Genomic DNA, 17,751 nt, shown 5'->3' on the forward strand with positions numbered 1-17,751 from the left:
ATATACACTTCCGATAGGCACGATATTTCACCATAATTATGATATGTATTAAAAAACACGATTTCAAGAGATTCAGGTCAACAGCTTTTAAAATGCGCGAAATTTGCGGAAAAAAATATTTTTAAGCGATTTTACTATTTTTCTCCTAGAGGAGCTTTCCGATTGGCACGCTTTTTCACCGTGATCATGGTATGCAATAAAAATACGATTTGAAAAGATTCCGGTCAACAGCTTATACACTGCGCGATATTTGCTGAAAAATTTAATTTGAACGCAATTTGCCCTATTGCTCATATGGAGGATTTATAAGATATACACTTCCGATTGGCACGATATTTCACCATAATTATGATATGTATTAAAAAATACGATTTCAAGAGATTCAGGTCAACAGCTTTTAAAATGCGCGAAATTTGATGAAAATAATAAATAAAATAATTTTTAAGCGATTTTACTATTTTGCTCCTATAGGAGTTTTCCGATTGGCACGCTTTTTCACCCTAATCATGGTATGCACTAAAAAATACGATTTACAAAATTCAGGTCAACAGCTTAAACACTGCGCGAAATTTGCTGTATTTGCGATTTTACTATTTTTCTCCCTAATTTTCACCCTAATCATTATATGCAATAAAAAATACGATTTGGAAAGATTCAGGTCAACAGCTTATACACTGCGCGAAATTTGCTGAAAAATTTAATTTGAACGCAATTTGCCCTATTGCTCATATGGAGGATTTATAAGATGTACACTTCCGATTGTCACGATATTTCACCATAATTATGATTATTATTAAAAAATACGATTTCAAGAGATTCAGGTCAACAGCTTGTCGGACAACTAAATTCATCCCCTTGTAAGTCGTCATTGCTGGTGAATTGATCGTTTGGTTCTTGATTGCCTGAACTTAATTCTGGCAAATGCAGCGAGTCTTCGATGCTTTTGTTGCTCATAATTCTCTCGTTAGGACCAAACACGTGTCTATCTCACGCCACGCTACAAACCAGAAGACAGAAAAAGAGAGACCAGACCTAGCAACGCATACGAAGCCACACTCGGCCTCAGCTCGCAAACTGAGTCCCCATTCTACCAAAACTAATATCTAGTATATCTAGTATACCAGCACAACCCATGGTCATACCTGTCGAAATGCTTCACTACATACTCTCCGACACGGGCATTCTGACATAGACACGTCTTCGTGTCTACAATAAAACTCTCAGTTTCATTCCAACATTATAATTTTATTGAATACTTCAGAAAAACTTAACCAAGTAATTTCAAATTCATATTACAAATCATAATGTTCTCTTATAAACCATTTCTTTCATTTACATTTTCACTCAACAGATCATTTAAACATTATCATATTATAAATTAATCATTACAAATCATTAAATCATAATCCATGAAACAGAACTTGTCTTATACTGGCCAACTTTGTCCATCGCCAAACACATTGGCTTCACGCATTTTTTTTTTTTCTTTCTTTCTCGTCCATCGCCCAACACATGGCTTCACGAATTAATCAACCACATCGATCGTCCATCGCCCAACACTTGGCTTCACGAATTCATTAACCACATCGCTCGTACATCGCCCAACACTTGGCTTCACGAATTCATCAATCTCATTTCTAAAGCAACCTTCGTTCATCACCAATCACATGGTTTCACGACACTCTTCTGTTTCAACAGACTTTTCCAACAGACTTTGTGCTTTATAATTTACATCAAGCTCTTCTGGAATTTGCACATCCGGCAACTTTCTCAAACTTTCGTGTGGATACTTGTAACGTCTATTGTTCTGTGTAGACTTTAAAACGTATCGATCTCCGTTCAAACCTCGACCACCAAAAAGGGTCCTCTGAACTTTGGATCTAATTTTGTTTGTTGTCTCTCACTGTTTTTAAGTAACACAAAGTCGCCCACACAGAACTTAATAACCTTAGCCATATTCTTATTAAATTTTGTTTTCTCATACCTAGCGACCTCTTCCATGTTCTTAGCAGCTAGCTCTCTTAATTCGATCTTGTCAAATTCGGTTTCAGTATCGCCAATAGGAATCAACCCCATTGGACGCGCAACTTTACCGATCAAAAGTTCTAAAGGACTACACTTAGTGCTACGATTAACTGTACAGTTAAGGGCTAACTGAACGTCCCCTAGTGCATCTTGCCACGATCTAGGGCTTGTCTCAACAGCCGTCAACAGATTTTTAAGTGTGCTCATAACCCTTTCAACTTGACCGTTGGCTCGACTTGCACCTGTTCCAATTAGATGTAATTGTATCTTTTGATTAGAACAAAATTGCGCAAACTTTGTACCCGTGAAGCTGCGCCCCTGATCTGCAATTAAACGTGTTGGCACACCAAAAATGGCAGTCGAAGATTTCATTGCGCTTATACAAGTATTAGCATCCAAAGAAAAGGTGTGAAATAGATAAACATATTTAGTAAAAGCGTCGATTTGTACTATGATATATTCTTTACGATCACTTTTTCCACTTAGTTTTCCCGAAATATCTATGTGTACTGTGTGCCAAGGAATGCTAATTTTTGGAATTGGATGTAATTCAATTTGAGGTTTTCCAGACGTACTCTTAGACACTCTGCATGTAATACAGTTCTCCACAAATCTTCGGACATATTTTGCCATACCAGTAAACCAGTAATGATCGTACACCTTGTCTAGCGTTTTTTCCCAACCTAAATGCATGATAGACTCATGTACCTGATTTATAACTGACCAGCGGAACGTACGAGGAACTACAGGTAAACAACGAGTTCTGGAATGCCTTTGAATCTTTCTATACAAAACATTTGATCTCATTTCATAAGTGGCAACTAGTGCTAATGGTAAATCGTCATTCTTCAACTTAGTTATGATTTCTAATATTTCTGGATCCCTTTGTTGTTCCACCAGTATCCAGTTTTCTGATATTTCTGTTAAGTCAATTCGCTTCTCTTCTATTTTATTTGGTACAGACTTAATCTTTTGGCACACTGGATTCCTAGATAAAAAGTCCACGTGTGCCATGCGTTTACCTTCTCTGTATTCAATTTCGAAATCAAATGCCTGTAGAAACTCCCACCAACGATAAACTCTAGGTGACAATTCGACTTTATTTCGAGAAGATTTGATTGAATTACAGTCAGTAAAAACCACGAATTTTCTGCCATGCAGATAATGACGAAAATGTTTTACAGCATTCACGACAGCCAGCGTTTCCAATTCATAGGATATGTATCTGGACTCACAGGAGCTAGTTGCTCTACTATAGTATTCAACCACGTGAGGCTTAGAGTTTATGCGGTGCAAAAGGATTGCCCCATACCCTATAGAACTGGCATCGGTATGCAACTCTATCGGAAACTGTGGATAGAAAATAATCAAAACAGGCTTGTTTGTTAATACACTGATGATTTTGCTGCGTATTTCTTCATGCTGTGCTTGCCAATCAAAACTATTCTTTTCAGATGTGAGAAAATATAACGGCTTCATTAATTGTGAAAAACCCGGAATGAATTGACGAAAATATGACGCTAACCCAATAAACTGTCTCAGAGTAGCAACTGATTTCGGTGGAGGCAACGCCACTAGCGATTCTATTTTGTTTAAGTTTGGACGTATTTCCCCCGCTTTTATCTCGTAGCCAAGGTACCGAACTGTAGTTCTCAAGAAGAAGCACTTTGAAATGTTAAATGAGAATCCTGCCTTCACTAGAACGTCTAATACCAGTTGCAGTCGCTCAAAAGCTTCTTCTTTTGTTTCCGAAACAATTAATATGTCGTCCATATAAACGATTACAAACGAATGAGCCAAACCACCAAGTGCTTTCAGTACAGCTCCACCACAGTGCACAGCTCCACTCTCTTTTCCGATCTTACTCTCAATCCGGTATTCTGCACTTTTTTTTGACAATTAGTGGCAATGTGTCCCGGCTCCTGGCATCTGTAACAAGTTACAATTGGCCTTTCATGATGAGACTTCCCAGAACGCCGCTCCTTTTCAGTTGACGAGAACTGAAATCCTAGTCCAGATCTACAGTCTTGCTTTTTATGTCCTGGTTTTCCACACTGATAACATTTTAGATCCGCAGTTTTAGCCCGCTTAGTCTCCGGTTCCCAGTTTGGTGCAATAGGACGCTCCTTCAGAGCAGAAAATACTTGCAGCTCCGCTTGCAGCTCACGTCGATTGCTGATATGCGTTGTGTGTATCATTCGTTGTAAACGCCGGTCGAAATTAGCCAAACTACCAAGTGCTTTCAGTACAGCTCTTTGAAACACTGAGGGTGCGTTCTTTAAGCCAAAGGGCATCGAAAGAAATTCGTACTGCCCATCAGGAGTAACAAATGCTGTATATTCAATTGATTCGGGGTGCATTAAAATCTGGTAATAGCCGCAAGCCATGTCAAGAGAAGTGGAATAGTTAGCTCCCCTAAGTCTAGCTATTTGATCTGAGATTAACGGTAATGGAAACTTATCGGCTACTGTATTTTTATTCAATTCTCTATAGTCGACGCAAGGTCTTGCTGTACCATTTTTCTTCTTTACCAATAATGCAGGACTAGCAAAAGGTGAACTACTAGGTCTGATGACTTTATACTCGATTAATTCATTAATTTTAACTCGTACTAGTTCCCTTTCGCATGGACTAAATCTGTATGGCCGCCTTTGTACAGTCTTAGTCGGTTCAATCAACCGAATACGCATTTCCTCAGTACTCACACGCGTTTGCGGAGTGCCTTCTGTAAACGATTTTGAATGTTGCTTTAGCAATGATATTAACATTTCTTTTTCATTTCCGACCACTTCAGTTTCAATGTTATCAAAATCAATAGGTTGAACTGTTTCACAAACATTCACAGCTTTAGTTTGAATAATCTTAAAATTATCATAAGACACTTCTACTGAAAACCCTTGAGCCAATATTTCTCTGCCAATTACAATATTATTCGTCATGCATTCATCTGGTACTATGTGGAACAAAACTACTAAAGAATTACCATCAACCATGATGTTTGACTCAACTTGTACAGTGCTGTAAGTATTGGCATTGCCTATTCCCTTTAGAGAGATAACGCTATGAATCCTCTTACCAACTAACTTATTAGAAACACTTTCTTTAATTAATGAACACTCAGCTCCCGAATCAAATGTTATTGGAAATCTCTCACCATCAACCAGCATACTCGATTTAGGCTCCACCACAGTGCACAGCTCCACTCTCTTTTCCGATCTTACTCTCAATCCGGTATTCTGCACTTTTTTTTGACAATTAGTGGCAATGTGTCCCGGCTCCTGGCATCTGTAACAAGTTACAATTGGCCTTTCATGATGAGACTTCCCAGAACGCCGCTCCTTTTCAGTTGACGAGAACTGAAATCCTAGTCCAGATCTACAGTCTTGCTTTTTATGTCCTGGTTTTCCACACTGATAACATTTTAGATCCGCAGTTCTAGCCCGCTTAGTCTCCGGTTCCCAGTTTGGTGCAATAGGACGCTCCTTCAGAGCAGAAAATACTTGCAGCTCCGATTGCAGCTCACGTCGATTGCTGATATGCGTTGTGTGTATCATTCGTTGTAAACGCCGGTCGAAATTAGCCATATGCCCAAGAATCAAAGCGATGGAAATTTGTTCACAATTTAAATTACGCAATTTTGTGCACAGTGACGTCACGCTGCGGCTCGCAAAAACAGGCAAGCTCTCACCGTTCCTTGGGCGACTATTTAGAAGATTAAAAATAACAGCGGCTGGCGTCTCTGAAGACTCGAAACGCTGCTCAAATAATTGCCGGAACTGATGCCAAGTTATTCCTGGGTAGCATATTTGTGACAACCACTGGGCCGCTGTGCCTTCCAAGGCCTTACTCAGCGCTAATATAAGAGCGCTGTCACTTAGCGGTTTCGTTCGTAAAATTATGTCGACCGTAGCGCACCACTGCGTGGCATCCACCCCAGCAATGTCCGGATTATATTTCGGCAAGCAAATCTCGCCAGTCTGTTGTACTGTGCTCGCCGGCATCTGTAGTTTCTTAACCAGTTCCAGAAAATTCCGGTTTTGTTGCTCCAACAACGCGAAGACATCCCTTGACAAAGTTTGGTTAGGGCCGAATCCCACTTCTGATGTCGGAGAACTAAATTCATCCCCTTGTAAGTCGTCATTGCTGGTGAATTGATCGTTTGGTTCTTGATTGCCTGAACTTAATTCTGGCAAATGCAGCGAGTCTTCGATGCTTTTGTTGCTCATAATTCTCTCGTTAGGACCAAACACGTGTCTATCTCACGCCACGCTACAAACCAGAAGACAGAAAAAGAGAGACCAGACCTAGCAACGCATACGAAGCCACACTCGGCCTCAGCTCGCAAACTGAGTCCCCATTCTACCAAAACTAATATCTAGTATATCTAGTATACCAGCACAACCCATGGTCATACCTGTCGAAATGCTTCACTACATACTCTCCGACAAGCTTTTAAAATGCGCGAAATTTGATGAAAAAAAATCATTTTTAAGCGATTTTACTATTTTGCTCCTATAGGAGCTTTCCGATTGGCACGCTTTTTCACCGTGATCATGGTATGCAATAAAAAATACGATTTGAAAAGATTCCGGTCAACAGCTTATACACTGCGCGAAATTTGCTGAAAAATTTAATTTGAACGCAATTTGCCCTATTGCTCATATGGAGGATTTACAAGATATACACTTCCGATTGGCACGATATTTCACCATAATTATGATATGTATTAAAAAATACGATTTCAAGAGATTCAGGTCGACAGCTTTTAAAATGCGCAAAATTCGCGGAAAAAAATATTTTTTAAGCGATTTTACTATTTTTCTCCTATAGGAGCTTTCCGATTGGCACGCTTTTTCACCCTGATCATGGTATGCAATAAATAATACGATTTGTAAAGATTCAGGTCAACAGCTTATACACTGCGCGAAATTTGCTGAAAAATTTAATTTAAACGCAATTGCCCTATTGCTCATATGGAGGATTTATAAGATGTACACTTTCGATTGGCACGATATTTCACCATAATTATGATATGTATTTAAAAATACGATTTCAAGAGATTTAGGTCAACAGCTTTTAAAATGCGCGAAATTTGCGGGAAAATATAATTTTTAAGCGATTTTACTATTTTGCTCCTATAGGAGCTTTCCGATTGGCACGCTTTTTCACCCTAATCATGGTATGCATTAAAAAATACGATTTGCAAAGATTCAGGTCAACAGCTTATACACTGCGCGATATTTGCTGAAAAATTTAATTTGAACGCAATTTGCCCTATTGCTCATATGGAGGATTTATAAGATATACACTTCCGATTGGCACGATATTTCACCATATTATGATAGTGTATTAAAAAATACGATTTCAAGAGATTCAGGTCAACAGCTTTTAAAATGCGCGAAATTTGATGAAAAAAATATTTTTAAGCGATTTTACTATTTTTCTCCTATAGGAGCTTTCCGATTGGCACGCTTTTTCACCCTGATCATGGTATGCAATAAATAATACGATTTGGAAAGATTCAGGTCAACAGCTTATACACTGCGCGAAATTTGCTGTAAAATTTAATTTGAACGCAATTTGCCCTATTGCTCATATGGAGGATTTATAAGATATACACTTCCGATGGCACGATATTTCACCATAATTATGATATGTATTAAAAAATACGATTTCAAGAGATTCAGGTCAACAGCATTTAAAATGCGCAAAATTTGCGGAAAAAAATATTTTTTAAGCGATTTTACTATTTTTCTCCTAGAGGAGCTTTCCGATTGGCACGCTTTTTCACCGTGATCATGGTATGCAATAAAAAATACGATTTGAAAGATTCCGGTCAACAGCTTATACACTGCGCGAAATTTGCTGAAAAATTTAATTTGAACGCAATTTGCCCTATTGCTCATATGGAGGATTTATAAGATATACACTTCCGATTGGCACGATATTTCACCATAATTATGATATGTATTAAAAAATACGATTTCAAGAGATTCAGGTCAACAGCTTTTAAAATGCGCGAAATTTGATGAAAATAATAAATAAAATAATTTTTAAGCGATTTTACTATTTTGCTCCTATAGGCGTTTTCCGATTGGCACGCTTTTTCACCCTAATCATGGTATGCACTAAAAAATACGATTTACAAAATTCAGGTCAACAGCTTAAACACTGCGCGAAATTTGCTGTATTTGCGATTTTACTATTTTTCTCCAATAGGAGCTTTCCGATTGGCACGCTTTTTCACCCTGATGTCGGTATGCAATAAAAAATACGATTTGGAAAGATTCAGGTCAACAGCTTATACACTGCGCGAAATTTGCTGAAAAATTTAATTTGAACGCAATTTGCCCCTTTGCTCATATGGAGGATTTATAAGATATACACTTCCGATCGGCACGATATTTCACCATAACTATGATATGTATTAAAAAATACGATTTCGAGAGATTCAGGTCAACAGCTTTAAAAATGCGCGAAATTTGCGGAAAAATATATTTTTTAAGCGATTTTACTATTTTTCTCCAATAGGAGCTTTCCGATTGGCACGCTTTTTCACCCTAATCATTATATGCAATAAAAAATACGATTTGGAAAGATTCAGGTCAACAGCTTATACACTGCGCGAAATTTGCTGAAAAATTTAATTTGAACGCAATTTGCCCTATTGCTCATATGGAGGATTTATAAGATGTACACTTCCGATTGTCACGATATTTCACCATAATTATGATTATTATTAAAAAATACGATTTCAAGAGATTCAGGTCAACAGCTTGTCGGACAACTAAATTCATCCCCTTGTAAGTCGTCATTGCTGGTGAATTGATCGTTTGGTTCTTGATTGCCTGAACTTAATTCTGGCAAATGCAGCGAGTCTTCGATGCTTTTGTTGCTCATAATTCTCTCGTTAGGACCAAACACGTGTCTATCTCACGCCACGCTACAAACCAGAAGACAGAAAAAGAGAGACCAGACCTAGCAACGCATACGAAGCCACACTCGGCCTCAGCTCGCAAACTGAGTCCCCATTCTACCAAAACTAATATCTAGTATATCTAGTATACCAGCACAACCCATGGTCATACCTGTCGAAATGCTTCACTACATACTCTCCGACACGGGCATTCTGACATAGACACGTCCTCGTGTCTACAATAAAACTCTCAGTTTCATTCCAACATTATAATTTTATTGAATACTTCAGAAAAACTTAACCAAGTAATTTCAAATTCATATTACAAATCATAATGTTCTCTTATAAACCATTTCTTTCATTTACATTTTCACTCAACAGATCATTTAAACATTATCATATTATAAATTAATCATTACAAATCATTAAATCATAATCCATGAAACAGAACTTGTCTTATACTGGCCAACTTTGTCCATCGCCAAACACATTGGCTTCACGCATTTTTTTTTTCTTTCTTTCTCGTCCATCGCCCAACACATGGCTTCACGAATTAATCAACCACATCGATCGTCCATCGCCCAACACTTGGCTTCACGAATTCATTAACCACATCGCTCGTACATCGCCCAACACTTGGCTTCACGAATTCATCAATCTCATTTCTAAAGCAACCTTCGTTCATCACCAATCACATGGTTTCACGACACTCTTCTGTTTCAACAGACTTTTCCAACAGACTTTGTGCTTTATAATTTACATCAAGCTCTTCTGGAATTTGCACATCCGGCAACTTTCTCAAACTTTCGTGTGGATACTTGTAACGTCTATTGTTCTGTGTAGACTTTAAAACGTATCGATCTCCGTTCAAAACCTCGACCACCAAAAAGGGTCCTCTGAACTTTGGATCTAATTTTGTTTGTTGTCTCTCACTGTTTTTAAGTAACACAAAGTCGCCCACACAGAACTTAATAACCTTAGCCATATTCTTATTAAATTTTGTTTTCTCATACCTAGCGACCTCTTCCATGTTCTTAGCAGCTAGCTCTCTTAATTCGATCTTGTCAAATTCGGTTTCAGTATCGCCAATAGGAATCAACCCCATTGGACGCGCAACTTTACCGATCAAAAGTTCTAAAGGACTACACTTAGTGCTACGATTAACTGTACAGTTAAGGGCTAACTGAACGTCCCCTAGTGCATCTTGCCACGATCTAGGGCTTGTCTCAACAGCCGTCAACAGATTTTTAAGTGTGCTCATAACCCTTTCAACTTGACCGTTGGCTCGACTTGCACCTGTTCCAATTAGATGTAATTGTATCTTTTGATTAGAACAAAATTGCGCAAACTTTGTACCCGTGAAGCTGCGCCCCTGATCTGCAATTAAACGTGTTGGCACACCAAAAATGGCAGTCGAAGATTTCATTGCGCTTATACAAGTATTAGCATCCAAAGAAAAGGTGTGAAATAGATAAACATATTTAGTAAAAGCGTCGATTTGTACTATGATATATTCTTTACGATCACTTTTTCCACTTAGTTTTCCCGAAATATCTATGTGTACTGTGTGCCAAGGAATGCTAATTTTTGGAATTGGATGTAATTCAATTTGAGGTTTTCCAGACGTACTCTTAGACACTCTGCATGTAATACAGTTCTCCACAAATCTTCGGACATATTTTGCCATACCAGTAAACCAGTAATGATCGTACACCTTGTCTAGCGTTTTTTCCCAACCTAAATGCATGATAGACTCATGTACCTGATTTATAACTGACCAGCGGAACGTACGAGGAACTACAGGTAAACAACGAGTTCTGGAATGCCTTTGAATCTTTCTATACAAAACATTTGATCTCATTTCATAAGTGGCAACTAGTGCTAATGGTAAATCGTCATTCTTCAACTTAGTTATGATTTCTAATATTTCTGGATCCCTTTGTTGTTCCACCAGTATCCAGTTTTCTGATATTTCTGTTAAGTCAATTCGCTTCTCTTCTATTTTATTTGGTACAGACTTAATCTTTTGGCACACTGGATTCCTAGATAAAAAGTCCACGTGTGCCATGCGTTTACCTTCTCTGTATTCAATTTCGAAATCAAATGCCTGTAGAAACTCCCACCAACGATAAACTCTAGGTGACAATTCGACTTTATTTCGAGAAGATTTGATTGAATTACAGTCAGTAAAAACCACGAATTTTCTGCCATGCAGATAATGACGAAAATGTTTTACAGCATTCACGACAGCCAGCGTTTCCAATTCATAGGATATGTATCTGGACTCACAGGAGCTAGTTGCTCTACTATAGTATTCAACCACGTCAGGCTTAGAGTTTATGCGGTGCAAAAGGATTGCCCCATACCCTATAGAACTGGCATCGGTATGCAACTCTATCGGAAACTGTGGATAGAAAATAATCAAAACAGGCTTGTTTGTTAATACACTGATGATTTTGCTGCGTATTTCTTCATGCTGTGCTTGCCAATCAAAACTATTCTTTTCAGATGTGAGAAAATATAACGGCTTCATTAATTGTGAAAAACCCGGAATGAATTGACGAAAATATGACGCTAACCCAATAAACTGTCTCAGAGTAGCAACTGATTTCGGTGGAGGCAACGCCACTAGCGATTCTATTTTGTTTAAGTTTGGACGTATTTCCCCCGCTTTTATCTCGTAGCCAAGGTACCGAACTGTAGTTCTCAAGAAGAAGCACTTTGAAATGTTAAATGAGAATCCTGCCTTCACTAGAACGTCTAATACCAGTTGCAGTCGCTCAAAAGCTTCTTCTTTTGTTTCCGAAACAATTAATATGTCGTCCATATACACGATTACAAACGAATGAGCCAAACTACCAAGTGCTTTCAGTACAGCTCTTTGAAACACTGAGGGTGCGTTCTTTAAGCCAAAGGGCATCGAAAGAAATTCGTACTGCCCATCAGGAGTAACAAATGCTGTATATTCAATTGATTCGGGGTGCATTAAAATCTGGTAATAGCCGCAAGCCATGTCAAGAGAAGTGAAATATTTAGCTCCCCTAAGTCTAGCTATTTGATCTGAGATTAACGGTAATGGAAACTTATCGGCTACTGTATTTTTATTCAATTCTCTATAGTCGACGCAAGGTCTTGCTGTACCATTTTTCTTCTTTACCAATAATGCAGGACTAGCAAAAGGTGAACTACTAGGTCTGATGACTTTATACTCGATTAATTCATTAATTTTAACTCGTACTAGTTCCCTTTCGCATGGACTAAATCTGTATGGCCGCCTTTGTACAGTCTTAGTCGGTTCAATCAACCGAATACGCATTTCCTCAGTACTCACACGCGTTTGCGGAGTGCCTTCTGTAAACGATTTTGAATGTTGCTTTAGCAATGATATTAACATTTCTTTTTCATTTCCGACCACTTCAGTTTCAATGTTATCAAAATCAATAGGTTGAACTGTTTCACAAACATTCACAGCTTTAGTTTGAATAATCTTAAAATTATCATAAGACACTTCTACTGAAAACCCTTGAGCCAATATTTCTCTGCCAATTACAATATTATTCGTCATGCATTCATCTGGTACTATGTGGAACAAAACTACTAAAGAATTACCATCAACCATGATGTTTGACTCAACTTGTACAGTGCTGTAAGTATTGGCATTGCCTATTCCCTTTAGAGAGATAACGCTATGAATCCTCTTACCAACTAACTTATTAGAAACACTTTCTTTAATTAATGAACACTCAGCTCCCGAATCAAATGTTATTGGAAATCTCTCACCATCAACCAGCATACTCGATTTAGGCTCCACCACAGTGCACAGCTCCACTCTCTTTTCCGATCTTACTCTCAATCCGGTATTCTGCACTTTTTTTTGACAATTAGTGGCAATGTGTCCCGGCTCCTGGCATCTGTAACAAGTTACAATTGGCCTTTCATGATGAGACTTCCCAGAACGCCGCTCCTTTTCAGTTGACGAGAACTGAAATCCTAGTCCAGATCTACAGTCTTTGCTTTTTATGTCCTGGTTTTCCACACTGATAACATTTTAGATCCGCAGTTTTAGCCCGCTTAGTCTCCGGTTCCCAGTTTGGTGCAATAGGACGCTCCTTCAGAGCAGAAAATACTTGCAGCTCCGCTTGCAGCTCACGTCGATTGCTGATATGCGTTGTGTGTATCATTCGTTGTAAACGCCGGTCGAAATTAGCCATATGCCCAAGAATCAAAGCGATGGAAATTTGTTCACAATTTAAATTACGCAATTTTGTGCACAGTGACGTCACGCTGCGGCTCGCAAAAACAGGCAAGCTCTCACCGTTCCTTGGGCGACTATTTAGAAGATTAAAAATAACAGCGGCTGGCGTCTCTGAAGACTCGAAACGCTGCTCAAATAATTGCCGGAACTGATGCCAAGTTATTCCTGGGTAGCATATTTGTGACAACCACTGGGCCGCTGTGCCTTCCAAGGCCTTACTCAGCGCTAATATAAGAGCGCTGTCACTTAGCGGTTTCGTTCGTAAAATTATGTCGACCGTAGCGCACCACTGCGTGGCATCCACCCCAGCAATGTCCGGATTATATTTCGGCAAGCAAATCCCGCCAGTCTGTTGTACTGTGCTCGCCGGCATCTGTAGTTTCTTAACCAGTTCCAGAAAATTCCGGTTTTGTTGCTCCAACAACGCGAAGACATCCCTTGACAAAGTTTGGTTAGGGCCGAATCCCACTTCTGATGTCGGAGAACTAAATTCATCCCCTTGTAAGTCGTCATTGCTGGTGAATTGATCGTTTGGTTCTTGATTGCCTGAACTTAATTCTGGCAAATGCAGCGAGTCTTCGATGCTTTTGTTGCTCATAATTCTCTCGTTAGGACCAAACACGTGTCTATCTCACGCCACGCTACAAACCAGAAGACAGAAAAAGAGAGACCAGACCTAGCAACGCATACGAAGCCACACTCGGCCTCAGCTCGCAAACTGAGTCCCCATTCTACCAAAACTAATATCTAGTATATCTAGTATACCAGCACAACCCATGGTCATACCTGTCGAAATGCTTCACTACATACTCTCCGACAAGCTTTTAAAATGCGCGAAATTTGATGAAAAAAAATCATTTTTAAGCGATTTTACTATTTTTCTCCTATAGGAGCTTTCCGATTGGCACGCTTTTTCACCCTGATCATGGTATGCAATAAAAATACGATTTGGAAAGATTCAGGTCAACAGCTTATACACTGCGCGAAATTTGCTGAAAAATTTAATTTGAACGCAATTGCCCTATTGCTCATATGGAGGATTTATAAGATATACACTTCCGATTGGCACGATATTTCACCATAATTATGATATGTATTGAAAAATACGATTTCAAGAGAGTTCAGGTCAACAGCTTTTAAAATGCGCAAATTGCGGGAAAAAATATTTTTTAAGCGATTTTACTATTTTCTCCTATAGGAGCTTTCCGATTGGCACGCTTTTTCACCCTGATCATGGTATGCAATAAATAATACGATTTGGAAAGATTCAGGTCAACAGCATATACACTGAGCGAAATTTGCTGAAAAATTTAATTTGAACGCAATTTGCCCTATTGCTCATATGGAGGATTTATAAGATGTACACTTCCGATTGGCACGATATTTCACCATAATTATGATATGTATTAAAAAATACGATTCAAGAGATTCAGGTCAACAGCTTTAAAATGCGCGAAATTTGAGGAAAAAATAATTTTTAAGCGATTTTACTATTTTGCTCCTATAGGAGCTTTCCGATTGGCACGCTTTTTCACCATAATCATGGTATGCATTAAAAATACGATTTGACAAGATTCAGGTCAACAGCTTATACACTGCGCGAAATTTGCTGAAAAATTTAATTTGAACGCAATTTGCCCTATTGCTCATATGGAGGATTTATAAGATATACACTTCCGATTGGCACGATATTTCACCATAATTATGATATGTATTAAAAAATACGATTTCAAGAGATTCAGGTCAACAGCTTTTAAAATGCGCGAAATTTGATGAAAAAAATATTTTTTAAGCGATTTTACTATTTTTCTCCTATAGGAGCTTTCCGATTGGCACGCTTTTTCACCCTGATCATGGTATGCAATAAATAATACGATTTGGAAAGATTCAGGTCAACAGCTTATACACTGCGCGAAATTTGCTGAAAAATTTAATTTGAACGCAATTTGCCCTATTGCTCATATGGAGGATTTATAAGATATACACTTCCGATTGGCACGATATTTCACCATAATTATGATATGTATTAAAAAATACGATTTCAAGAGATTCAGGTCAACAGCTTTTAAAATGCGCGAAATTTGCGGAAAAAAATATTTTTAAGCGATTTTACTATTTTTCTCCTATAGGAGCTTTCCGATTGGCACGCTTTTTCACCCTGATCATGGTATGCAATAAAAAATACGATTTGGAAAGATTCAGGTCAACAGCTTATACACTGCGCGAAATTTGCTGAAAAATTTAATTTGAACGCAATTTGCCCTATTGCTCATATGGAGGATTTATAAGATGTACACTTCCGATTGGCACGATATTTCACCATAATTATGATATGTATTAAAAAATACGATTTCAAGAGATTCAGGTCAACAGCTTTTAAAATGCGCGAAATTTGATGAAAAAAATATTTTTAAGCGATTTTACTATTTTTCTCCTAGAGGAGCTTTCCGATTGGCACGCTTTTTCACCCTGATCATGGTATGCAATAAAAATACGATTTGGAAAGATTCAGGTCAACAGCTTATACACTGCGCGAAATTTGCTGAAAAATTTAATTTGAACGCAATTGCCCTATTGCTCATATGGAGGATTTATAAGATATACACTTCCGATTGGCACGATATTTCACCATAATTATGATATGTATTAAAAAATACGATTTCAAGAGATTCAGGTCAACTGCTTTTAAAATGCGCGAAATTTGCGGAAAAAAATATTTTTTAAGCGATTTTACTATTTTTCTCCTATAGGAGCTTTCCGATTGGCACGCTTTTTCACCCTGATCATGGTATGCAATAAATAATACGATTTGGAAAGATTCAGGTCAACAGCTTATACACTGCGCGAAATTTGCTGAAAATTTAATTTGAACGCAATTTGCCCTATTGCTCATATGGAGGATTTATAAGATGTACACTTCCGATTGGCACGATATTTCACCATAATTATGATATGTATTAAAAAATACGATTTCAAGAGATTCAGGTCAACAGCTTTTAAAATGCGCGAAATTTGATGAAAAAAATAATTTTTAAGCGATTTTACTATTTTGCTCCTATAGGAGCTTTCCGATTGGCACGCTTTTTCACCCTGATCATGGTATGCATTAAAAATACGATTTGAAAAGATTCAGGTCAACAGCTTATACACTGCGCGAAATTTGCTGAAAAATTTAATTTGAACGCAATTTGCCCTATTGCTCATATGGAGGATTTATAAGATATACACTTCCGATTAGGCACGATATTTCACCATAATTATGATATGTATTAAAAATACGATTTCAAGAGATTCAGGTCAACAGCTTTTAAAATGCGCGAAATTTGCTGAAAAAAATATTTTTTAAGCGATTTTACTATTTTTCTCCTATAGGAGCTTTCCGATTGGCACGCTTTTTCACCCTAATCATGGTATGCAATAAAAATACGATTTGGAAAGATTCCGGTCAACAGCTTATACACTGCGCGAAATTTGCTGAAAAATTTAATTTGAACGCAATTTGCCCTATTGCTCATATGGAGGATTTATAAGATATACACTTCCGATTGGCACGATATTTCACCATAATTATGATATGTATTAAAAAATACGATTTCAAGAGATTCAGGTCAACAGCTTTTAAAATGCGCGAAATTTGCGAAAAAAAATATTTTTTAAGCGATTTTACTATTTTTCTCCTATAGGAGCTTTCCGATTGGCACGCTTTTTCACCCTGATCATGGTATGCAATAAAAAATACGATTTGGAAAGATTCAGGTCAACAGCTTATACACTGCGCGAAATTTGCTGAAAATTTAATTTGAACGCAATTTGCCCTATTGCTCATATGGAGGATTTATAAGATATACACTTCGATTGGCACGATATTTCACCATAATTATGATATGTATTAAAAATACGATTTCAAGAGATTCAGGTCAACAGCTTTTAAAATGCGCGAAATTTGCGGAAAAAAATATTTTTAAGCGATTTTACTATTTTTCTCCTATAGGAGCTTTCCGATTGGCACGCTTTTTCACCCTGATCATGGTATGCAATAAAAATACGATTTGGAAAGATTCAGGTCAACAGCTTATACACTGCGCGAAATTTGCTGAAAAATTTAATTTGAACGCAATTTGCCCTATTGCTCATATGGAGGATTTATAAGATATACACTTCCGATTGGCACGATATTTCACCATAATTATATGTATTAAAAAATACGATTTCAAGAGATTCAGGTCAACAGCTTTTAAAATGCGCAAAATTCGCGGAAAAAAATATTTTTTAAGCGATTTTACTATTTTTCTCCTATAGGAGCTTTCCGATTGGCACGCTTTTTCACCCTGATCATGGTATGCATTAAAAAATACGATTTGGAAAGATTCAGGTCAACAGCTTATACACTGCGCGAAATTTGCTGTATTTGCGATTTTACTATTTTTCTCCAATAGGAGCTTTCTGATTGGCACGCTTTTTCACCCTGATCTCGGTATGCAATAAATAATACGATTTGGAAAGATTCAGGTCAACAGCTATACACTGCGCGAAATTTGCTAAAAATTTAATTTGA

General features: G+C 37.8%; 2 protein-coding genes and 1 long non-coding RNA gene across 3 annotated transcripts; 1 reads left to right on the forward strand and 2 right to left on the reverse strand.

The window, feature by feature from the left end:
- Positions 1-3,839: 3,839 nt before the first annotated feature.
- Positions 3,840-6,467, reverse strand: LOC128266094 (uncharacterized). The gene has a single exon (XM_053002360.1). The coding sequence runs from the start codon at positions 6,249-6,251 to the stop codon at positions 3,840-3,842; it is 2,412 nt and encodes an 803-aa protein (XP_052858320.1). The 5' UTR covers positions 6,252-6,467.
- A 4,555-nt stretch (positions 6,468-11,022) lies between these two features.
- LOC128266093 (uncharacterized) lies at positions 11,023-11,565 on the forward strand. The gene is made up of 3 exons (XR_008269024.1): positions 11,023-11,123; positions 11,180-11,375; positions 11,450-11,565. It is a non-coding gene; the product is annotated as an uncharacterized LOC128266093 (long non-coding RNA).
- Positions 11,566-12,888: 1,323 nt separating this feature from the next.
- Positions 12,889-14,009, reverse strand: LOC128266092 (uncharacterized). Its single transcript, XM_053002359.1, has one exon. It carries the CDS (start codon positions 13,792-13,794, stop codon positions 12,943-12,945), a length of 852 nt encoding a protein of 283 aa, XP_052858319.1. The 5' UTR covers positions 13,795-14,009; the 3' UTR covers positions 12,889-12,942.
- Between the last annotated feature and the right edge of the window lie 3,742 nt (positions 14,010-17,751).

The sequence above is a fragment of the Drosophila gunungcola genome, unplaced genomic scaffold, assembly GCF_025200985.1.
Source record: "Drosophila gunungcola strain Sukarami unplaced genomic scaffold, Dgunungcola_SK_2 000320F, whole genome shotgun sequence".
Lineage (NCBI taxonomy): Eukaryota > Metazoa > Arthropoda > Insecta > Diptera > Drosophilidae > Drosophila > Drosophila gunungcola.